This window comes from Lontra canadensis, unplaced genomic scaffold (assembly GCF_010015895.1).
Source record: "Lontra canadensis isolate GAN:19392208 unplaced genomic scaffold, GSC_riverotter_1.0 scaffold33, whole genome shotgun sequence".
Taxonomy (NCBI): domain Eukaryota; kingdom Metazoa; phylum Chordata; class Mammalia; order Carnivora; family Mustelidae; genus Lontra; species Lontra canadensis.
This window is the reverse complement of record NW_022631027.1, coordinates 19,809,077-19,834,174: the sequence shown is the minus strand read 5'-3', so window position 1 is coordinate 19,834,174 and position 25,098 is coordinate 19,809,077. Positions and strand designations below refer to the sequence as shown.

Below are 25,098 nucleotides of genomic sequence, written 5' to 3'. Positions count from 1 at the left end.
AATTATTTGGAATGACATGGTGGCTATTCTCTAGTATTGCACAAGTTAAAAAAATCACAAGTGTTCTTAGAAACCTTTCACCTGTGACTGAAAAACTAAGACAATAATTAATATGAGTGAAATGTGCCAATGTTAGCATGCTACAGTGGGTTTACTTGCAATATGTTTCTGCAATCAATTTCTTCTTCCTTGTAGGGCATTTTTTTTTAAGATTTTATTTATTTGACAGAGAGAGAGAGAGAGATCACAAGTAGGCAGAGAGGCAGGCAGAGAGAGAGAGAGGGGAGGAAGCAGGCTCCCTGCTGAGCAGAGAGCCCAATGCGGGGCTTGATCCCAGGACCCTGAGATCATGACCTGAGCCGAAGGCAGAGGCTTTAACCCACTGAGCCACCCAGGCGCCCCTCTTGTAGGACATTTTTAAAGCTGGAAATACCAATGAGGATTCAGGATTGGACTTTGGAGAATTTTTGCGGTACCTTAAAGACCATGAGAAAAAAATGAGGCTGGCATTTAATAGTCTGGATGACAATAATGATGGTGTGTGTTTGTATCTTATTCACAATTAACTTGACATGAATAATAATTGTCAGTACTAAAGGACATTGTTTTAGCAGCCTTTAACTTTCTCTTACCATCAGAGATTCAGTTATTTCTATTGCATGTCTAGCAGTAATTTTTTCTTTCTGAGAATAATATATAAATATCATTGACTACTGTTATAAGTTTTTTCTAAAGCTTTTATTTATTTCCTTGACAGACAGACATCACAAGTAGGCAGAGGGGCAGGCAGAGAGAGAGCGGGGGGAGCAGGCTCCCCACCGAGCAGAGAGCCCAATGCAGGGCTTGATCCCATGACCCCGGGATCAAGACAGAGGCTTTAACCCACTGAGCCACCCAGATGCCCCACTAGTGTTATAATTTTTGTGTGGTTACTATATTTTTAAAGATTTAACTTATTTATTTGAGAGAGAGAGCATAAGCAGGGGGAAGGGACTAAGGGAGAGGGAGAAGCCGAATCCCCACTGAGCAGGGAGCCCCATGTGGGGCTCAATCCCAGGACCCTGGGATCATAACCTGAGCTGAAGGCAGATGTTTAACTGACAGAGTCACCGAGATGCCCCTGGTTACTATTTTCTCAATAAACGAATTTGTCCTCTGAATTTAAAGCTTCTGGGCTTAGGGAGTAGACCTCTCCACTCTTTTGCAATGTATGAGCTAAAAGTATCATGGTAATTTTAAAAAATGCCATTGTTTGCTTGCTGATTTTGAAAATATTTTGGTTGCAGGGCAGTTAGATAACACAAAGATGGTGAGAAAAAGTAAAAGTTACTTGTAACCCTGCCGTCTGGAGATAAGGTTTAATAATTTAATATATGTTTATAGTTTCTTCTAGACATTTGTTTCTTGCTTGGTTTCTCTTTCTCTCTTTTTAAGCATAACTTTTTTTTTTTAAGATTTTATTTATTTGTCAGGGACAGAGGATAGAGAGAGCACAAGCAGGGGAAGCAGCAGGCAGAGGGAAAGGGAGAAGCAGGCTCCCCACCGAGCAAGGAGTCACTTGTGGGGCTCCATCCCAGAACCCTGGGATCATGACCTCAGCCAAAGGCAGACGCTCAACCAACTGAGTCACCCAGGCATCTCTCTTTCTCTCTTTAAATAAAATTGTAGTCACACTAAATATAGTTTGATGTCCTACTTTTTTTCTTTTAATGTTATAATGTAAGCATTATCATTTCTTTTTTTTTTTTAAGGATTTTATTTATTTACTTGGCAGAGAGACACACCAAGAGAGGGAACACAAGTGGGGAGTGGGAGAGGGAGAAGCCGGCTTCCCTCTGAGCAAGGAGCCGGATGTGGGGCTCGATCCCAGGACCCTGGGGTCATGATCTGAGCCAAAGGCAGATGCTTAATGACTGAGCCACCCTGGGGCCCCTGCATTTATATTTCATTTAATATTCTTCACAAACATAGCTTTTAATGATTCTGTAATATTCCATTTATGAGTAGACTTATCCAATCATTCCTGTATTGTAAGGCATTTGGGATGTTTCCAAACTTGCACTTTAATACATATTGTTGTGATCAATATCTATGCTGATTTACAGAGGAAAGGTGTATTTTATCAAAAACCCTTAAATCACAGAGACTGTAGGTAAAAGTAAAATACCATTTCCTTATCCATATGTAGCTAATGGGTAATTAAAGCCTAATTACACCCAATCTAAAAACATATGTATTAGTTTTTAAGTTTTCAGAAATCTAGTTTTTGTTAATTGAAAAATTCTAAGTCTAGCAGAAAAGCTATTTAAAGGATTATGTTAATGGATTCTTAGGTAAAACAAGATGTATCCTGAAGGTCACAGGCTTTAGTGACCTCCAATACCCAAATTTCAGTGCTTCAAGTTTCCATTCATTTTTTAGAAAGAATTGTAGGCCTTTCTGGGTCCTGCTATTGAAATACTACCCTGAAGTTTTAGAGGTACTACTTACTAATGTCTTTCAATTAGAACTGGTATTCAGTTGCTGCTGTTCTTGTCCCAGTAGTTCTGCTTTTGTGCTATTCTGGAATTTCACCTGTTATTGGTGGTTACCACCATAATCATCATTTGTGAGCTGAAAATCCACTGTGTCAGATAATCAGTGAAATCAGATTGTCATTAGTAAAAACATAATGCTACTATTGTCTCTGGTAAAGCTGCAAATCAGTGCTTGTAGCTCTTGGTAACAAAGAGAACTTTTTTTCTGAGGCAAGGTGGGAATTCAAAAGTAATACAGTGATTAGCAATATAGATCTTTTCATTTCTGCCTTGACCGGTCAAACTGGAATATCACGGCTCAGTCCCCAAAGTCTTGAGGAGGTGCCATTTTGGCAGAGCTGCTGTCCAAATTCCCATGGGCTTCATTTGTTTTGAGTCATGACAGTTGGTATGAAGCTCCACTGTTGGCACCTAGACTACAGATCTTAGACTCTAAGATCTAGCTGAGGTGTGAGGTCTGATTGAGCTGCCTGCTTTCTGTGTCATCATTGTTGCTGCTTCAGTGAACACCTTTGCATAGAGCTCAATTTGGCCAGCATACTTTTTGTGGATGCAAAAGGGAGTACATCCTCTGGTATGGGTTGAACTGTGTGCACCCTAAAAAAGATACGTTGAGCCTTCCATACCTCAGACTGTGACCTTATTTTAAAATAGGTCTTTATAGAAGTAATTAAGTTAAAATGACGCCATTAGCATTTTGGTCATGTAAAGGGGAAATTTGGACACAGAAGCAGATATGCACAGAGGTAGATGATGTGAAATGGCCCTTTGGTGTGATGGGGTTAGGAATGGGGTGATACATCAGCAAGCCAAGAAACACCTGTGGCTACCAGAAGCTTGGAGAGAAGCACAGAACAGATCTTTCCCTGGCATCTTCAGAGGGAACATGGCCCTGCTGACACTTTGGTTTCAGACTTCTGGCCTCCAGAACTGTGAGACCATAAATTCCTATTTTTCTAAGTACTCAGATTGTGATACTTCATTACGGCAGCCTTAGGAAACTCCTCCCTGCTATTATGCTTAATCAAGTGTCTGATAATACCAGAATATTTGGGGCCTCACAAGCTTTCTCAATTCATATGAACATGTGTCACTTTCGTCCAGAGCGTCCAAGTGCTTCCAGATTGACTGGGCTAATGTAGTTTCTGGTATCAGCTGTGTGTCATTGACCCTGGAGCCAACATTGCCTTTTGAATGCTATCATTGGATCTGACTCACTGGATCTGGCTCACTTCCCCTGCTTTTCCTTCCTGACATCATTATTCCTATTGAGACTCTCCCAGCCCATCACACATTATATTTGTTAAAAATTAATAGTATGCAGGATTCAATCTTTACCACCTGCTTTCTGTCCCCCAGGAGGGTTTCCAGGCCTTAGGCCAATCAGTGGAGGCAAGAGGATGCATATGGGCTGGTCTATTATCAAAATCACTGGCAGGAGGTGCTCAAGCCCCCATGTGATCCAATCTGTTTAACTTCTCTCACTAAGTAGTATCTGAGCTCCTGCTCCTATTTAGCCAAAGTGTCCGTGGCTTGTGGTTATAATGACGTGAATGAAGAAATTATTGAATTCTTTTTTAGTTGGAGTTTCTTGGAGATTGAAAAAATGGTATGAAAGGAACTGACATTTATTGTACTTTATTTTCTATATCTTATTTTTGTCTCATACAAGTCATTATAGCAGCTGCATTTTACAGAACACTGAGTTTAAGGAAAGTTAACTATTTTGCATTCCATTGGCTCTCCCAGTGAGCCACATCTCCCAGGATGTATGCCTTTGTGTAGGCTTGTGAACCACACAGGCCTGGGCTTGGCCGTTTTTACTTACTTCAGTCATTGGGGCATCAGTAAGGCTTAATAAGTACTTGTATATTGGAACCTGTCCTCTTCGAATACTCTTTCTTAACATCCTGAGCCACCAGAAAAGAGATCGAGCTACCCAGTGGGAGAGATCACTCATTTAGTTCTCAGTTGTTTTACATTTCCATCTGAAGTAACAGACATGTGTGAAGTCATCTTGGATTTCCAACGGTAGTTGAACAAACCTTCAAATGAATGAACTCACACAAGTGGCTTAGGCAAGACAGACAGAAGAACCAACGAGTTGAATCAAGCTCAGATTACATACCCATAATCAAATATATCCTTTTTAAACCACTAAATTTTGGGATAGTTTGTTACTTAGCATTCAATTGCTGGTACAGGGATGGAATACTTTGCATTTCTCCCTGGAACTGCAATGCTGGAATGGTTGTGGTCCTCCTCTCCATCCATCGAACAACTGTTACTCTGTTGAATTCATTTCAAGTCTATATTCTCAGTGAAAGCCTGCTGCATATAATTAAAGACAATTTTGAATATCTTTCTTCAGTTCATAGACCTTGATAATGTTCTGGATCTCATTACCTATTTTTTTTCCTACATCTTAGCTTGGATTTTTGGCTCCTTTCAGGTAAAAATTACCTGAAGTACTTTAGTTCAATGAAGCAAACAGTTTTTGAGCATTATATGTGTACTATTGCACTGGGAACTGTGTTAACAAAGGTCTTCAGAAGTAACAATTTTTGGTGAATTAGGAATAAACAAACATACACAAGACAGACTGTAATAGTTGCTGTAGAAGTGATATAGGGAGAGCTTAATTGTGCCCAGGGACAATTTAGATTTATACTGGATCAATACATAAACAGAACTGAAAAGAAAGGATTTCTTGAGGTGTGCCTGGATGGCTCAGTGAGTTGAGCACCTGACTCTTGGTTTTAGCTCAGGTCATGATCTTAGGGTCATGGGATCAAGCCCTGTGTTGGACTCTGTGCTCAGCAGGGAGTCTGCTTGAGTTTCTCTCTCTCTGTCCCTCCCCAAACTTGCATGGCCATTCTCTCTCTCTCTTTCTCTCAAATAAATAAATGAATAAATCTTAAAAAAGGGGGGTTCTTGAGCAGAGAGCTCATAGTCTGAACAAAGACAGAATTAGGAAATTGTCAGTCAAGGTCAGAACTGGTTTATATAGCATTTCAGGTTAGCCCTAACTTGGTATTTTGGGGGGAAGATTTCATTGACATACAACATATATAGCCATGTGCATAAATTCTAAGTAAAAGCTCCACAAATTTTCCTGAGACAGACATACAACATGGAAACAACATCCAAATTAAGAAGCAGAATATTATTAGCATCTCAGTAGTGTCCCTTTCATGTCCCATCCAAATCACCACCACTCTCCAATGTAGTTACTATCCTGCTTTCTAGTACTATATGTAAGTTCTCAATCTTTAACAAGTAAGTGTACCTTGCTCATACTGCGCCTTTTGCTGAAATGCTTTTTGTTTCTTTGGTGGTCTCCTGTTTATCCTTTATAATACTTCATTTGTGACTTTTGTTTTTAATTCTTATTTATCCCTGCATTTCTTTTTATTCATAACTCTTCTATAACATATACTTTAGCACAGTGCAATGTATTTTTAAAATAAGTAGTTCATTGATACAAGCTAGTAAGCTCTTTGGGGGTTGTTCTTTTATTAATTTCTGGCTTCTCTTACATTTAACATAGTGATTTTAATAGTATACCTTAAAAATTTTTTTAAGTTATTGAATTAATGAGTATACTGTTTGAAGATAGTAATGGCATATAAAGCAGAGGATTCAGTTTCCCCAAGAAAAGTTTGATTTTTAGGTTAAGGAATAGATAATTAAATTCTGCCTTGTGGATCTTGGAATACTAGGGGCCTTGGAGGAATCACAAAGAATCTGAAATTCTGTATATGAATACCAGGCTTTGTTTGTAGGGTAAATAAATATGTCTCATACATATGTATGCTATTTATAAATGTATGCATATGCAGCTATGGCTCATAAAATATGAAATAAAGATGTGACTGAAGTTATAGTGGTTTTTTAATGTTATAGATTTTATAGCTAACTGACATTAGGTTGATTTTTTTAACACAAAAATGTCCTCATTTTTAAAATTTTTCTGTAATTTCTTTTTAAAATTAATTCATTTTTTCAGTTTTCCAAGATTCATTGTCCTCATATTTTAAAAGATTGAATAGTCTCAACTCTTGGTTTTACACAAGGGAGAGATCAAAAATTTTTTTGGATTTGGCAAGTGGCATGTGAGTGAAGTGTTTTAGAGTTTGAGGAGGATATGGAATACTTAATTTCTCCTTCACAACATCTAGCAATTTGAGATTGAGATGCATGGTAGGCTTGTATTAAATATATCAGTTGACTCAAGTTATTTAACATAGGATATGGTTGTGTTAAAAAGAGTTTGTGTTGTATTATATTTTTGGTATGTTATTTCTTTAAAAACTTAAAACATTGAGTGGCCTTATTTTCATGAATCAGATCTTCAGAGTTAGCTTTTTAATTTTTTCCAACTAGGTACAATAATCTAGATTTGTTGTAGATCTACAGTCCCTTATTGGAAATCCTTAGGGTAAAATGTGTTTAAAAATTTAGAATTTGAGTTGTAGAAAAGCAGCACAGTGCATGTACAATATATTATGTAATACTCCAAGTGGGGTTTGGGCCATCACCATGCAATTATATACGTGAATATTTCTTCAGTGAAACAAATGAATAATCACACAAAATCAGATAAATAATTGACTACCAAATGAATTTTGTAACAAATTTACAAAAAGTCTTTTAGCTTTCAGAACTTTTACCCTTTGTATTGTGAATATGGGATTATAGTTCTAAAAAACATGGGCTTTTCTCCTAAAATTTGTATGGAACCAGAAGAGACCCCAAATTGCTAAGGAAATGTTGAAAAAGAAAAACAAAACTGGGGGCATCATGTTGCCTGATTTCAAGATTTACTACAAAGCTGTGATCACCAAGGCAGCATGGTATTGGCACAAAAACAGACACATAGACCAATGGAACAGAGTAGAGAGCCCAGATATGGACCCTCAACTCTATGGTCAAATAATCTTCGACAAAGCAGGAAAAAATATCCAATGGAAAAATGACAGTCTCTTCAATAAGTGGTGCTGGGAGAATTGGACAGCTATATACAGAAGAATGGAACTCAACCATTCTCTTACAGTAAACACAAAGATAAACTCGAAATGGATGAAAGACCTCAACGTAAGGCAAGAATCTATCAAAATCCTGGAGGAAAACATAGGCAGTAACCTCTTCAACATCGGCCACGGCAACTTCTTTCAAGATATGTCTTCAAAGGCAAAGGAAAAAAAAGCAAAAATGAACTTTCGGGACTTCATCAAGATCAAAAGCTTCTACACAAAGAGGCCACCCACGGAATGGGAGAAAATATTTGCAAATGACAGTACAGACAAAAGGTTGATATCCAGGATCTATAAAGAACTCCTCAAACTCAACACACACAAAACAGACAATCATATTAAAAAATGGGCAGAAGATATGAACAAACACATCTCCAATGAAGACATACAAATGGCTATCAGACACATGAAAAAATGTTCATCATCACTAGCCATCAGGGAGATTCAAATTAAAACCGCATTGAGATACCACCTTACACCAGTTAGAATGGCCAAAATTAGCAAGACAGGAAACAACATGTGCTGGAGAGGATGTGGAGAAAGGGGAACCCTCTTACACTCTTGGTGGGAATGCAAGTTGGTGCAGCCACTTTGGAGAACAGTGTGGAGATTCCTCAAGAAATTAAAAATAGAGCTTCCCTATGACCCTGCAATTGCACTATTGGTTATTTACCCCAAAGATACAGATGTAGTGAAAAGAAGAGCCATCTCTACCCCAATGTTCATAGCAGAAATGGCCACAGTCACCAAACTGTGGAAAGAACCAAGATGCCCTTCAACGGATGAATGGATAAAGAAGATATGGTCCATATATACAATGGAATATTACACCTCCTTTTGTATCAACATGGATGGGACTGGAAGAGATTATGCTGCATGAAATAAGTCAGGTGGAGTGACTCAATTATATGGTTTCGCTTCTTTGTGGAGCATAAGGAATGACATGGAGATGGGGAGATGGAGAGGAGAAGCGAGTTGGAGAAAATTGGAGGGGGAGATGAACAATGAGAGACTGTGGACTCTGAGAAACAGAGTTTTGGAGGGGAGGGGGGTGAAAGGTTGGGTGAGCCTCATTGGGTGTGGTGCATAAACAATGAATTTTGGAACACTGAAAAGAAATAAAAAATAAAATAAAATAAAAATTTTTTAAAAATGATAAAACATGGGCTTTTTATTTTTTATTTTTTTAAATTATTTTATTTATTTATTTGACAGAGAGAGAGAGATCACAAGTAGGCAGAGAGGCAGGCAGAGAGAGAGGGGGGAAGCTGACTCCCTGCTGAGCAGAGAGCCCCATGTGGGGCTCGATCCCAGGACCCTGAGATCATGACCTGAGCCAAAGGCAGAGGCTTAACCCACTGAACCACCCAGGTGCCCCAAAATGGGCTTTTTAAAGACTATTGCATTGTAAGTATAGTTTGCCTTGTTAGCTTTTCAGATAATTTAATTAGATTTTTTTCACTTTTTAAAGGAATAATAGAGACTTCAGAAATAATTGCTGCTTTGAAATCACTGGGTGTAAATATTTTTATTTAATATTCCATGTTAGAAACTAATTGCTATAGGTGTAGCTCCTTCCTCTCTGCTTGCCTCCCTTCTTTCCAGCTTGCCCTCCTTTCTTTTTAGGTTTTATAATATTAGCTTTTTTTGACAGTGTTATAAGAAAGATCCCTAAGAAAATGGTTGAATTGTGAGAATGCTATTGACTAAATCATGAACTGTTCACACGTTAAAACATCCCTAGAATAAAATTCTGCCTGCTTTAGTTTAAAGAATAGGTGTAATTCTCTTAAACAACTGACTTAAAAATTTTAAAATTTTTATTTTTTTTGACATATAAAAAGCTGTACATAACTAATATATGCAACTTGATGAGTTTGGAGGTAAGTGTTCACTTAGGAAACCATTACCATAATCTATGCCATAAACATATCCATTCCTTCCAAAAGTTTCCTCTCGCTGTCTTATTTATAACTATTTTTTTTGTAATAAGAATATTTTTTGTAGTTAAAGCTTTATTTTATTTAGGTATAATTGACATATAACAACATTAGTTTCAGGTGTACAATGTAATGTTCTGATATTTGTACATATTATGAAATGATTAGCACAGTAAGTCTACTTAACATCTGTCACATATGTAATTGTAATTAAAATTCTTTTCTTGTGATGAGAACTTCTAAGATTTAGTCTCAGCAACTTTCAAAAACATGCAGCATAGTATTATTAACTGTAGTTACCATGCTGTACATTACATTTCCATGACTTATTTTATAACTGAAGTTTATACCTTTCAACCTCTTTCACCCATTTCACTCATCCCCTAAACCTTCACCTCTGGCAACCACCCACCAATCTGTTCTCTCTATGAGCTCTTTGTTTTTTTCAATTTTTCATTCATAGGTGAGATCATATGGTGTATGTCTTTCTCTGTCTGACTTATTTCATTTAGCAAAACGCCCTCACGGGCCATCTATGTTGTCTCAAATGGCTAGATTTCCTTTTGTTATGGCTGAATAATATTCCATTGCACACACACACCACATTTTCTTTATCCATTCATCTACTGACAGTCACTTAGGTTGTCTCCATGCAGGAACAATTAACATAAGAAAAAAAAGAACAATTAACATAAGATCTATTGTCTTAGCAACTTTTAAAATATTCAATAGAATATTCTTAGTACTTATTCTTAAAATATTTGTTATAAATGTCATAAGCTCTATTTTTGTTCTAAATTTCAGCATAGATAGTGATGGAATAATGACAGTAGAATTGGATAAATGGAAGTACTACTTTTTACTTCATCCTGCAAAAAGTATTGATGAAATTGCTCATTTCTGGAAGAATTCTACTGTAAGATTGCTTTGTATTTTACTCTTTTTATTTTGCCATGAATATCATGGCTGTTATTATGATTACATAACCTCTATAATACTTCCAGCATCAGTGGCTAACAACAATATTCTCTCCTTATGATGTCCTACTAATTGAGTAAGGAGTATTAGTATATGTACAAACATAGCTACTGTAATTCCTTTGTTTACTAAAACCTAGAACTTAAAGTAGATACTCATCTACTAGGGCCTACTCTGTGTTGAGAATAAATTACTCTGACAGAGTTAACTGTCCTAGGAAAGTGGAAAAATAATATACTTTTCTTTTTTCACAGAGTATATTAGAGATGATATACTCAGCTCTCTGTCATGGGAAATATAAAGCCAAATGTTAAGATTCAAAATTTCAGAATCAGAAAGGATCAGATATATAGTCTACTTGCTCTTTTTACATAAGCACTTGACTCAGAGACATGAGAAACAAATGAGGTTTCATAATCAAAAACTTGTTTTTCTTTTTTAGTTCTTGATGCAGGAGGTTATGTTAATCATTTATTCATGGCATAATATTTGTATCCTCCTCTTCATAGACAATATAGGGGAGGACAAAGAGCATAAGCTTCATAGTCAGATGCCTAGGGCTGAATTTCCCTTCTGCCAACCACTAGATACATAGCCTGGTGGTGGGTATTAAAGAGAGCACATATTGCATGAAGCACTGGGTGTGGTGCATAAACAATGAGTCTCGGAACACTAAAAAAATAAAATATTAAGAAATAGCCCCCTCTGTGCCTCAATTTTCTCAATTATATACTGGAGATAATAATGGTAAGAGTTTTGAGAATTAAATTAGTACATTAGCTAGTGAATTTAGAAAAGGGCTGGGCAGGTAATATATGGCTTCAATAAATATTACTTATTATAATAGGAGCTTATTCTAGTATGTGTAGTCTGTGTCTTAGATATGTATATATTCTTAGGAATCATATAGTGTTTCATGTGTGTGTGATTAATTTACATAAGGTGGTATTGTGCTAAAGGCCACAACTGATTTCTTACTTTGTTCACTCAGTGTTATGATTTTAAGATTGTCCTTGTTGTTATGCGTTCATCTAGTTTATTGCTTCTAACCACTACATAGTATGCATTTAACACATCTTTATCCATTTCCCTAGTAATAGACATCTAAATCTTCTACAGCTTCATCCAAAACAAAAACAAAAACAAAAACAAAAAACTTTCCTCTTTTGTACCTTAGAGAATTTCACCTGGATTTCTGAGTCAAAAGGAATATGCATTTGCAAATTTTACAGAGGTTATCCAGTCTTAATTCTATGAAAGATAGCCATGTTATTTCCCAAATGACTTTCTATACTAGCTTACATTTCCATCAGCAAAGCATGAATATTGTTTGGTATTATCCAATTTTATAATATTTTCCATTCTGTTGAGTGTAGAGTGGTATCTTGTCTTAATGTGTATTTCTAACATATCTTCATAGAAGTAGTAGAGATTCACATGTTCTTTTCTACAAAATGTCTATTTTTATCTTTATCGGTTTTTTCAAGATTTCTTGAGCTAGAATTGACCCAACATTGTATAAGTTAAGGTGTACAACATATCTGATACACTTATGTATTGTGAAATGACTGTCACATTTCCCTCCATAACCCTCATATAATTACCATTTCTTTGGTGAGGTGAGAACAATTAAGATTTACTCTCTTAGCAACTTTCAGGTATATAATACATTACTAATCACCATGCTTTACAGTAGATCCCCAGAACTTAATCACCTCATAACCAGAGGTTTTTGTTCTTAGACCAACATCGTCCCACTTTCCTCATTTCCCAGCTCTTGGCAACTACCATTATACTCTGTTTCTATGAATTTGGCTTATAGATTCCATATATAAGTGATACTATGCAGTATTTGTCTTTCTCTGTTTGATTTATTTCACTTAGCATAATGCCCTTATGGTCCATCCACATTGTTGCAAATAGCAGGATTTTCTTTTTTCTAATGGCTGATTAATAATCCAATATGTATATATAGTGCTTATTCATCTACAGGTAGACACTTAGGTTGTTTCCCTAACTTGTTTTTTGTGAATAATGCTGCAGTGTACATGGAGGTACAGATACCTTTTTGAGATCCCGATTTCTTTTTTTTGAATGCTTTATTTATTCAAGAGAGAGAATGAGAGAGAGAAAGAGAGAGAGAACACTTACATGAGCAGGGGTAGGGGCAGAGGGAGAAGGAAACAAGCAGATTCCATGATGATCAGGTAGCCTGGCTTTGGGCTTGATCCCAGGACCCTAAGATCACAACTTGAGCAGAAACCAAGAGTCAGATGCTTAACCAAGTTACCCAGGTGCCCCTGAGGTCCTGATTTTATTTCCTTCAAGAAATGGAATTTCTGGATCATATGACAGTTCTGTTTTTAATATTCTGAGGAACCTCATACTAATTTCCATAGTGGCTTAATTCCCACCAACAATGCAAAAGTATTCCTGTTCCTGCCCTTCTCTCTCCATCCTTACCAACACTTGTTATGTCTTGTTTTGTAGGTAGTAGCCATTCTAACGGGAGTTAATATCATTGTTATTTTGATTTGCATTTTCCTGTCATTAGCCATGTGGACCATCTTTTCACATACGTGTTGTTCATTTGTATGTTTTTTTGTTTTTTTGAGAACTGGTTTGTTGTTTTGCCATTTTTTCATTAGATTGGTTTTGTTTGTTTGTTTTGTTATTGAGTTTATGAGACCCTTATATATTTTGGATATTAACCCCAAATCAGATATATTATTTGTAGGTATTTTCTGCTATCCTGTAGGTTGCCTTTTTCATGTTGCTTATTATTTCTTTTACTGTGTAGAAGCCTTTAGGTTTGATGTAGACCCACTTATTAATTTTTGCTTTTGCTTTCTTTTTAGAGAGCGAGAGAGCAAGGGAGGGAGTGGTGTAGGGTAGAGGGAGCGAGAGAACCTTAAGCAGACTCCATGCTCAGTGTGGAGCCTGATTTGGGGCTCAGACTTATGACCCTGAGATCATGACCTGAGCTGAAATCAAGAGTTGGATGCTTACAAAAAGCTTTTTGCTTTTGCTACTTATGCTCTTGGTGTCATATCCAAAAGGTCATTGCCAAGACCCATGTCAAGGAGTTTTTCCTTGTTTTCTTTAAGGAGTTTTACAGGTTCAGATCTTCTGTTTAAGTTTTTAATCCATTTTGAGTTAATTTTTCCAAGTGGTTTAATAGGGGTCCAATTTTATTCTGGTGCATGTGATTATCCAGTTTTTCTAACCTCATTATTTTAAGAGACTATTCCTTGTCCATCGAATATTCTTGGCTCCTTTGTCAAATGTGAGTTTACTGTATATCTGAGGATTTATTTCTGGGCTCTCAATTCTGTTCCATTAGTTCGTGTGTCTATTTTTGTGCCAGTATCATACTGTTTACAATATATGTGAGGATTTATTTCTGGGCTCTCAATTCTGTTCCATTGGCTTATGTGTCTGTTTTTGTGTCAGTATCATACTGTTTTCATTACTCTAGCTTTGTAGTATAGCTTGAAATCAAGGAGTATAATGCTTCCAGCTTTGTTCTCTCTCAGGATTGCTATTGTTATTTGAGGTTTGTGTTTCCATATGCATTCTAGGATTTTTTTTTTCGATTTCTGTAAAAATTGCTGTTGAAAATTTTGATAGGGCTTGCTATATCTATAGATATAATCTATAGATGGCTTTGGGTATGTGGACATTTAACAATATTAATTCTTCCAATCCACAAGTGTGATCTTTCCATTTATTTGTGTCATATTCAATTTCTTTCATCAAAGTTATTTAGTTTTTGTTGTATAACTCTCTTACCTCCTTGGTTAAATTTATTCCTGTTTTATTGTTTTTGATGCTATTCTAAATTAGATTGTTTCCTATATTTATTTTACAGGTATTTTGTTGCTAGTGTATAGAAATGCAACTAATTTTTATATATTGATTTTGTATCTTGCAACTTTACTGATTCCACTTAGTTCTAACAGTTTTTTGGGTTTTTTTTGGTGGAGTCTTTAGATTTCCTATATGTAAAATCATGTCATTTGCAACACAGACAATTTTACTTCTTTCATACTGATTTAGATTGATTTGGATGCCTTTTTGTTTGTTTTTGAGAGAGAGTGAAAGAGTGCATGGGAGCAGGGGGAGGGGCAGAGAGAGAAAGATTTTTTTTTTTTTTTTTTTTTTGAGAGAAAGAGAGAGCAGGAAGAGGCAGAGGGAAAAGGAGAGAATCTTAAGCAGTATCCACACTTGATATATGGAGCCTGACACGGAGCTTGATCTAATGACCCTGAGATCATGACCTCAACTGAAGTCAGGTGTCAGAGGCTTAACCAACTGATCCACACAGGCGGATTTTATTTATCTTTCTTTCTCAATTGTTGAGGCTAAGACTTTCAGTATTATGTTTATAGGGTTGGTTAGAAGAATGGTCATTGTGAGTTCCTGATCTTTAAGGAAAGGTTTCCAACCTTTAACCATTGAGTATTATGTTAGCCATGGGCTTGTCATATATGGCCTTTAATATGTTGAGTTATACTCATTCTATACCCAATTTTTTGATGGTTTTAATTTTGAAAGGATATTGAATTTTGTCAAATGCTTTTCTGCCTCTATTGATATGATCATATGATTTTTATCCTTAATTCTATTAATGTGATACATCACATTTTTTGATTTGTGAATGTTGAACCATCTTTGCATCCCAGGGATAAATCCCATTTATCATGATCCTTTTAATGTGCCATTAAATTCTATTTGCTAATATTTTGTGGAAGATTTTTGCATTTCTGTTCATTAGGGCAATTGGTTTGTAGTTTTCTTTTCTTGTAGTGTCCTTGTCTGACTTTTGTATCAGGGTAATGCTGGTATTATAAAAATGAGTTTGGGAGGTTTTTGATCACTGCTTCAATCTCGTTACTAGATATCGGTCTATTCAGGTTGTCAATTTCTTCCTGGTTCAATTTTGGGAGTTTATAGTTTTCTAGGAATGCATCCATTTCATCTAGGTTACTTAGCCTATTGGCATATAACTGTTGATAATAACTTCTGATGATTGTTTCTACTTCCTTGGTATTAGTTGTGATCTCTCCCTTTTCATTCATAATTTTATTAATTTGGACTTTCTCTCTTTTCTTTTGGATTAGTGTGGCCAATGGTTTATCAATCTTATTGATTCTTTCAAAAAACCGGCTTCTAGTTTCATTGATACGTACTACTGTATCTCTGGTTTCTACCTCATTGATCTCAGCTCTAATCTTGATTATTTCCCTTCTTATGTGTGGAGTTGGTTTGATTTGTTGTTGATTCTCCAGTTCTTTAAGGTGTAGAGACAGCTGGTGTGTTCTGCATTTTTTTATTTTTTTGAGGGAGGCTTGGATGGCTATGTATTTCCCCCTTAGGACCGCCTTTGCTGTATCCCATAGGTTTTGGACCGAAGTGTCTTCATTCTCATTGGTTTCCATGAATTGTTTCAGTTCTTCTTTGATCTCCTGGTTGATCCAAGCATTCTTAAGCAAGGTGGTCTTTAGCTTCCAGGTGTTTGAGTTCCTTCCGAACTTTTCCTTGTGATTGAGCTCCAGTTTCAAAGCATTGTGATCTGAGAATATGCAGGGAATAATCTCAGTTTTTGGTTGAGTCCTTATTTATGACCCAGTATGTGGTCTATTCTTGAGAAGGTTCCATGTGCACTTGAGAAGAATGAGTATTCTGTTGTTTTAGGGTGGAATGTTCTGTATATATCTATGAGGTCCATCTGGTCCAATGTGTCATTCAATGCTCTTGTTTCTTTATTGATTTTCTGCTTCAATGATCTGTCTATTTCTGAGAGAGGCATGTTAAGATCTCCTACTATTAATGTATTCATATCAATATGACTCTTTATCTTGATTAACAGTTTTCTTATGTAATTGGCTGCTCCCATATTGGGGGCATAGATATTTACAATTGTTAGATCATCTTGGTGGATAGTCCCTTTAAGAATTATGTCGTGTCCTTCTTTATCTCTGACTACAGTCTTTAGTTTAAAATCTAATTGATCTGATATGAGAACCGCTACCCCAGCCTTCTTTTGAGGCCCATTGGCATGAAAGATGCTTCTCCATCCCTTCACTTTCAGTCTGGGTGTATCTTTAGGTTCAAAATGGGTCTCTTGTAGACAACGTATGGATGGGTCCTGTCGTTTTATCCAATCTGCAACCCTGTGCCATTTTATGGGCACATTTAGGCCATTCACATTGAGAGTGATTATTGATAGATACGTTTTTATTAACATTATGCTACCTTTGAAGTCTTTCTTTCTGTAGATTGTCTCTATATTTCTGTTCAAAGAAATTGAAGAAGACACAAAAAGATGGAAGATCATTCCATGCTCTTGGATTGGAAGAATAAACATTTTTAAAATGTCTATACTGCCTAGAGCAATCTATACTTTTAATGCCATTCCAATCAAAATTCCACCGGTATTTTTCAAAGAGCTGGAGCAAATAATCCAAAAATTTGTATGGAATCAGAAGAAATCCTGAATCACTAAGGAAATGTTGAAAAACAAAAATAAAACGGGGGGCATCACATTACCTGATTTCAAGCTTTACTACAAAGCTGTGATCACCAAGACAACATGGTACTGGCATAAAAACAGACACATAGACCAGTGGAACAGAGCAGAGAGCCCAGATATGGACCCTCAACTCTACGGTCAAATAATCTTCAACAAAACAGGAAAAAATATACAGTGGAAAAAAGACAGTCTCTTCAGTAAATGGTGCTGGGCAAACTGGACAGCTATATGTAGAAGAATGAAACTCGGCCATTCTCTTACACTGTACACAAAGATAAGCTCAAAATGGATAAAGGACCTCAATATGAGACAGGAATCCTTCAGAATCCTAGAGGAGAACATAGGCAGTAACCTCTTCAATATCAGCCACAGCAACTTCTTTCAAGATATGTCTCTGAAGGCAAAGGAAACAAAAGCGAACATGAACTTTTGGGACTTCATCAAGATCAAAAGCTTCTGCACAGCAAAGGAAACAGTCAACAAAACAAAGAGGCAACCCACGGAATGGGAGAAAATATTTGCAAATGACAGTACAGACAAAAGATTGATATCCAGGATCTATAAAGAACTCCCCAAACTTAACACACACAATACAGACAATCATATAAAAAAAATGGGCAGAAGATATGAACAGACACTTCTTCAATGAAGACATACAAATGGCTATCAGACACATGAAAAAATGTTCATCATCACTAGCCATCAGGGAGATTCAAATTAAAACCACATTGAGATACCACCTTACACCAGTTAGAATGGCCAAAATTAGCAAGACAGGAAACAGCATGTGCTGGAGAGGATGTGGAGAAAGGGGAACCCTCTTACACTGTTGGTAGGAATGCAAGTTGGTGCAGCCACTTTGGAGAACAGTGTGGAGATTCCTCAAGAAATTAAAAATAGAGCTTCCCTATGACCCTGCAATTGCACTATTGGGTATTTACCCCAAAGATACAGATGTAGTGAAAAGAAGAGCCATCTCTACCCCAGTGTTCATAGCAGAAATGGCCACAGTCTCCAAACTGTGGAAAGAACCAAGATGCCCTTCAACGGACGAATGGATAAGGAAGATGTGGTCCATATACACTATGGAGTATTACGCTTCCATCAGAAAGAATGAATACCCAACTTTTGTAGCAACATGGATGGGACTGGAAGAGATTATGCTGCGTGAAATAAGTCAAGCAGAGAGAGTCAATTATCATATGGTTTCACTGATTTGTGGAGCATAACAAATAGCATGGAGGACAAGGGGAGTTAGAGAGGAGAAGGGAGTTGAGGGAAATTGGGAGGAGAGATGAACCATGAGAGACTATGGACTCTGAAAAACAATGTGAGGGTTTTGAAGGGGCGGGGGGTGGGAGGTTGGGGGAACCAGGTGGTGGGTATTGGAGAGGGCACAGATTGCATGGAGCACTGGGTGTGGTGCAAAAACAATGAATACTGTTACGCTGAAAATAAATAAAAAAAAATTTTTTTTAAATGAGTTTGGAAGGGTTCCATTTTCTTCAGTTTTTTTTAGTAGAGTTTGAGAATGATTAGCATTAATTCTTCTTTAAATTTTGGTAGAATTCATCAGGGATATAATCTGTTCCTGGACATTTCTGTGTTAGGAGATTTTTTTGATTAGTGATTCAATTTGCTTTCTCATTATTAGTCTGTTCAGATTTTCTCTTTCTTCATGATTCGGTCTCAGTATGTTTGTTTGTTTGTTTTTTAAGATTTTATTTATTATTTATTTGACAGACAGAGATTACAAGTAGGCAGAGAGAGGAAAGGGAAGCAGGCTCACTGCCAAGCAGAGAGCCTGATGCGGGGCTTGATGAAGGCAGAGGCCTTAACCCACTGAGCCACCCAGGTGCCCCTGTCTCAGTATGTTTTATATGCCTTCGAATTTATACATTTCTTCTAGATAATGCAACTTATTGATGTATAATTGTTCAGAATAGTGTCTTAACCATTATAGTTTTGTAGTATCAGTTGTAATGTCTCCTTTTTTTTCTGCTTTTATTTGAATCTTCTCTTTCTTTTTAGTTAATCTAGCTAAACACTTGCCAATTTCGTTTATCTTTAAAATAAAACAGCTCTTAGTTTTGGTGATTGTTTGTTTTTTTGTTTGTTTGTTTGCTTTTGTTTCTGGTCTCTATTTCACTTATTTCTGCTCTGATCTTTATTATTTTCCTTCCTTCTACTAACTTTGGTCTTAGTTTTTCTTTTTCTAGAACCTTAAGGTATTATTATTTTTTATTAGTTTCAGGGGTAGTATTTAATGATTCGTTAGGTGCATATAACACTCAGTACTTATTATATCAAGTGCTGTCCTTAATGCCCATCACCCAAATACCCCGCCCCCCTCCAGTGACCCTCAGTTTGTTTTCTAGAATAAGAGTCTGCCTCCCTATTTTCATCTTATTTTATTTTTCCTTCCCTTCCCCTATGTTCATCTGTTTTGTTTCTTAAATTCCACATTTGCATGAAATCATACATTATTTGTCTTTTTCTCACTAACTTATTTCAGTTAGCATAATACTAGTTTCTTAAAATTTAAATTTAGATTGAGGTTTTTCTTGTTTCTTGAGGTAGGCCTGTATCACTATGAACTTTCCTCTAAGAACTTCTTTTGCTGCATGCTGTAAGTTTTGGTATGTTGTGTTTCCATTTCTCTCAAGATTTTTTTTTTAAATTTCCCTTTTTATTTCCTCTTTGACCCATTCAGGGGCCTTATTCTCTTCATTATCTCCTTTATTTTTTGTATTTAAGTATCCTGCATTTAAATATAACATTTAACATAATTAAGCCAGTACCATTTTTTAAAAAAATGTAATCCTACTAAAGTCCCCTCTAGCTACCTTATCCTTTTTCTCTCTTCATGGCTACACTTCTTATTCACTTCTCAACTAATTGGCTTTGCTTTCACCACTTTGTAGAAATTCTTTTACTAAGCCAGTCTCCCTACTGTTAGTTCAGTGGATATTTTCTAGATCTTACCACTCTCTCTTTTTACATGTTCTCTTTAGCTGGCTTCCTTGACACTGCATTCTCCTGTTTTTTTTTTCCCACCTTTCTGTCATTTTCTGTCTCCCTTGAGAGTATTCTTTTTCATTCTGTCTCTTATATATTAGTTTTCTTCTGTGTTGTTTTTTTCAACTTTTTTTGGCCTCTTACTCTGTATGTATTTTTTCCCTAGACAATCCTATTTATTCTTCCACATTGAACTACCAGGTTTAGGCTAATTGATTTCCCCAAATCTTATGTCTCTAGAGCACACCTTCCTTCTGCACGTGCAAGCATTTATTGGATAGCAATTGGGACACCTCAAACACATACCACATTGTTTGTCCCCTAGATATTCTTTTATCACTTTGATGAATGGCGTCATCATCTTCCTAATTACCCATGTCAGAAATGCCAACATTATTCCAATGTCTTGAACTTTCCTTTATTCTTCATCCATCCCTATATATAGCCTTAAAGTTTTTTGTTTGATTGTTTGTTTCAGATTTTTATTTATTTGACAGACAGAGATCACAAGTAGGGAGAGAGAGAGAGAGGAGGAAGCAGGCTCCCTGCTAAACAGAGAGCCCGACATGGGGCTCGATCCCAGGACCATGGGATCATGACCTGAGCCAAAGACAGAGGCTTTAACCTACTGAGCCACCTAGGCGACCTTAGCCTTAAAGTTTTTAAAATACCTAATGTCTTCAAACAAATTATTTTCTTTGCCCAGAGCACTCTGCAAACAAAGAACCATGGAACACTACATCAAAAACTAATGATGTATTGTATGGCGACTAACAAAACATAATTAAAAAAAAAAAAAAAAAGAACGTTCCCTTGGTTAATCCCTACTTCTATAGGGAGTTAGTACACTGTGATGGACAAGCAGGTAACATTTGAGGTCAGAATACCTGGATTCATATTGCTTTGCTACTTCTAATTCACTTCACATGAAGTGTTCCCTGACAGTTCCACTCATCTTCCCCCAACAAAAACAAAACAAAACAAAACAAAACAAAATTCTACACTCTGTTAAATGTCTCTGTACTATGTTCTTAAAATACTTTTTTTGCTACCCTTGTTATTGTACTTATTCCTCTGTATTATAATTGCTTGTTTCCTTTCCTATGTTTTGTATTATAGTGTAAACTCCCAGAGGGGAGAAACTTGCTTTCTGCGCCATATTATGAATACACAACCCAGCACCTGATGTATTAATTTATTAATTCAACAAAATTTTTTAAAAGATTTTTATGTGTTTATTTGACAAACAGAGACCACAAGTAGGCAGAGAGACAGGCTGGGGGGGAGGGGGTTGGGAATCAGGCTCCCCATTGGAGAGAGCCCAATGCGGGGCTCCATCCCAGGACCCTGAGATCATGACCTGAGCTGAAGGCAGAGGCTTAACACACTGAGTCACCCAGACACCCCAATTCAACAAATATTTTTTGAGCACACTTATCTTCACTGACCAAAGTGCAATTTATAACAGTGCATAAAAAAGACCAGGTTGCTGCTCTTATCAGGCTTATTTTCTAAAGGAGGAAGCAAGCAACAGATAGAAATGAACTAATAAAGATTTGCTAAGTATTGGAGAGGAATATATGGAAAGAGCCAAGGAGAAAGGTCCTTGGTAGAGGGAAAATGAAGTACAAAGTTCTGAGATGGAATGGTCCTTGGAAAGGGGGCACTCAATGAATGCATAATTGAAGGTGGGAAAACTAAGAAGAGAAGTTACTTGTCTGCCGTGATCGACAAGTAATGGAACCTGGATCCCCTGTGTCTAGTGTGACACTCTTTTCAGTGAGTCACATTGCCTCAACATTTAGCAGAAATGGATATTTTTAGCAAAAGCAAGTATGATGACTGAAAATAAAGTGAAATGCAAAACTTGTTAGAGTTCAGAGTTTTAAAAAGAAAATCGTCATTTGAGAAAAGAGTCAATGTAAATAATAGAGAAAGAAGTATGAGAGTATAAAATACCACTCTTGAATTCTGACAGGTTAGGTAAGTACCTAGTGGAATTCAAGAGATTTTGAAATAAAGCAGAGAAACTTAATTAAGCATTGTGCGTCAGACATTGTGGTATGTGACTAGGACATTATCCCTGCATTGAGTGTTTACATTTTTCATGGAAGACATTAATCTAAATAGCTTGAGAGTTTAAAATTAATGACTCTAATTTAAAAGGAATTGATTTTTACAGATTTTAAATCTATATGTGAATGTATTATTAAAAATCATTTGGTCTAGACAATCCTACTTGTACTACTAGTACAAGTGCTAAGAAAATTGTCAGTATTTGTTAATAGGAGGTGAGATATGAAAAAGAACTTTGGGTTTTTGGTCTTTGTAAAAAAGTATCCTTTTTAAAAAAGTTATCCTTTTAATTTATCAAGCATGTGTACTTTATTATGTAATTCATTTTTACATATTTATCAGATAATTGACATAGGGGAGAGTATATCTATTCCAGATGAATTTTCTGAAGAAGAAAAGATTTCTGGAGATTGGTGGAGGCATTTGGTGGTAGGAGGCATAGCTGGCGCTGTTGCGAGGACATGCATGGCCCCCTTTGACTGCTTGAAGGTCATGATGCAGGTAGTTTGCACACTTGACCCCTAAGCATTAAAGTCACTTGAAAAACCCTTGACAGTTTTCAGACAGAAATATTTTGGCACATTTCATACTATTTCTCATTAAAGTTTCACATTTTTCTGAAAATGCCAATTTTCTTATTTTCAATATTAAAAGATTTTTTAATTTTCTTAAAGATGCTTCTGTGCTATTTAAATTATTTTTATTTGAAATAATAATAATAGAACACTCTATTAGAAGTTTTTTCAGAAATATAACTAAAAATATCAAAGAAGTGATAAGATACCATTAGTCTTATTTATTGATTATCTCTAGATTCTGGCACTTACAGAATAGCGTGGTTCTATTGTTCTACTCAAGTATTAAGCATATTTCTAAGAATTGGCAAATAAGTTACTTAGAGTGTGTTATTGACTGATACCTTACTAGAGGTCATGTTGTCTAATTATCTTTATTTTACTGAGTAATGGATTGTCAATAGTAGTTTTAATAGTGCATAGTTTAATCTATTAACTTTCATAATTAAAATTTAGTATTTGCTGAATACTTTCTTCACAAGGATACAAAACTTAATAATTCACAATCTAGTGAGTTTAAATTTGTAATTAAACTTGCATGCTGGGGTGTTTAATTGTCTTTTGGGTTTTTTTGTAACATTGGTGACATTTGGTAATGGATTATTAATAGGTTTTTTGGTTGTTTTCTGATCTTATTTATTTGTTACTTTTAGAAAATCTTACTTTTGACAGACTCAAATGTAGAAGTAGGAACTCTCAGAGGTGATAGTCTCCATCTCTTGACAATCTGATGTTCTCCTTTGGCTTCCTTCCTTCCTTGGCTAAAAGTTTAGCATGTTCTGCGGACTCTATTATTTTTCTTAGTATGCTTTTTCTTCATAGGCATTGTTTGTGTCACAAGGTATGTGGAGCAATGAGATGCTGAATGCCGGGCACTTGGGTCCTGGGTGTTTCACCCTCTTTGTTAACAGGCTTTCTGACACTGTATTGGTGGGCATCGTCTTCTGCAGAGAGATTGAAAAGTTTGCAGATCCTGCTAGCTCTTGTGGGCAACAGGTGATGAGGCACAATAGAATCAGCCAAGGAACATCCTTCTGCTTTTTTTACACTTACCAAGTTGTGAGCACTCAGGTCTGCAGCCACAAGGCACCCCTGAACAGATTTGGGTTTGCTTTCTCCAGATCTCCTGTATCTATAGCAGGAATGCCCCATACTCAGTGGCAGTGCTCATTTTATGAATAATTTGTATATTGTTTTTTGTTTTTGAGATTAAGAGTATAGCATGAGCATGTTTGCATGGTATTTCAAATATTATTCAAATATTTCAAATATTTGTGTGTTCTTCAAATACAGGTTTTAATGACTATATTATTTCAAGTGGTTATTAATTTTTTAAATTATTTTTTCCTATTAGACATGTAGGTGGTTTTTAAAACTATTTTAAAATCACAATTCATAATAGTTCATAATGAACATTATTGCTTATGAGTTTTCATATTTAGGATTATTTATTTAGAAAGACCTCCTAAAAGTTAAGTAATGATAAGAACATTTTTAAGCCTGTGTGTATGTGTATGTGTGTGCATGTATATATACTGTTAAGTTCTTTTCCAGACTTTTTCTTCCCACAGATGAGAATGCCCATTTCACCTTGCTCTCCTATTATTCTGCTACAATATAGGCAGGGTGGTATTTTATTAATGTTATAATTTTCGCTTTCTTAAAAAGAACATATTCTCATTATAAAAATAATACATTAGAAAAATGGGAAGATAGAGAAAAGTGGAATGGAAGACAATAAAGTGGCCTGTAATCCTTGTGTATTAGTTCACCAGGGTTGCTGTAACAAAATATCGTAAACTGGTTTATACAACAGAAGTTTATTGCCTCACAGTTTGGAAGTCTGGAAGTCTGAGATCAAGGTGTCTGCACAGTTGGTTCTTTCTGAGGGCGGTGAGGAAAGGATCTGTTCCAGGTCTCTCCTTGGCTTGTAGATGGCTGTCTTTTCTCTGTGTCTCTTCATGTTGTCTTCCCTCCTCACATGTCTCTGTGCCCAAATTTCCCCTTTTTTAAGGATATTAATCATATTAGTTTTTAGGGCCCAGTTTAAGGCCTTACTCTAACTTGATTATCTCTGTAAAGATCCTGTCTTCAAATACGGTCACATTCTGAGGCATTAAGACTTCAACATATAAATTTTGGTGGGGGCAAATTCAACTCCTAACACCTTGCTACCCAGAAGTATCTGCTATTGAAAGTTTGATATATTTTCATCCATTCCTTTTTCAGTGCATAGTTTAGTGTTCTCTTTAATAATCTTGTAATATTTTAGCAGCAACAACACATTTTGTTTATGCAAAAATTCTCTGGTAATTAAATCATTCCTGTTCCCTTGAAGTTGCTCTCTTTGATGTATGAGATTAATGTATATATTTGGGGACAAGAAAAAATTAATATATCAAT

General features: G+C 36.1%; 1 protein-coding gene across 1 annotated transcript in view; it reads left to right on the top strand.

Annotated features, from left to right (window-relative positions):
* Nucleotides 1–25,098, top strand: part of LOC116873465 (calcium-binding mitochondrial carrier protein SCaMC-1-like) — a 130,548-nt gene that overhangs the window by 92,535 nt on the left and 12,915 nt on the right. Inside the window, 4 exon segments of the mRNA XM_032867271.1 lie at nt 411–537; nt 9,045–9,138; nt 10,318–10,429; nt 22,463–22,621. Coding sequence (XP_032723162.1) covers nt 411–537; nt 9,045–9,138; nt 10,318–10,429; nt 22,463–22,621 — 492 coding nt within the window.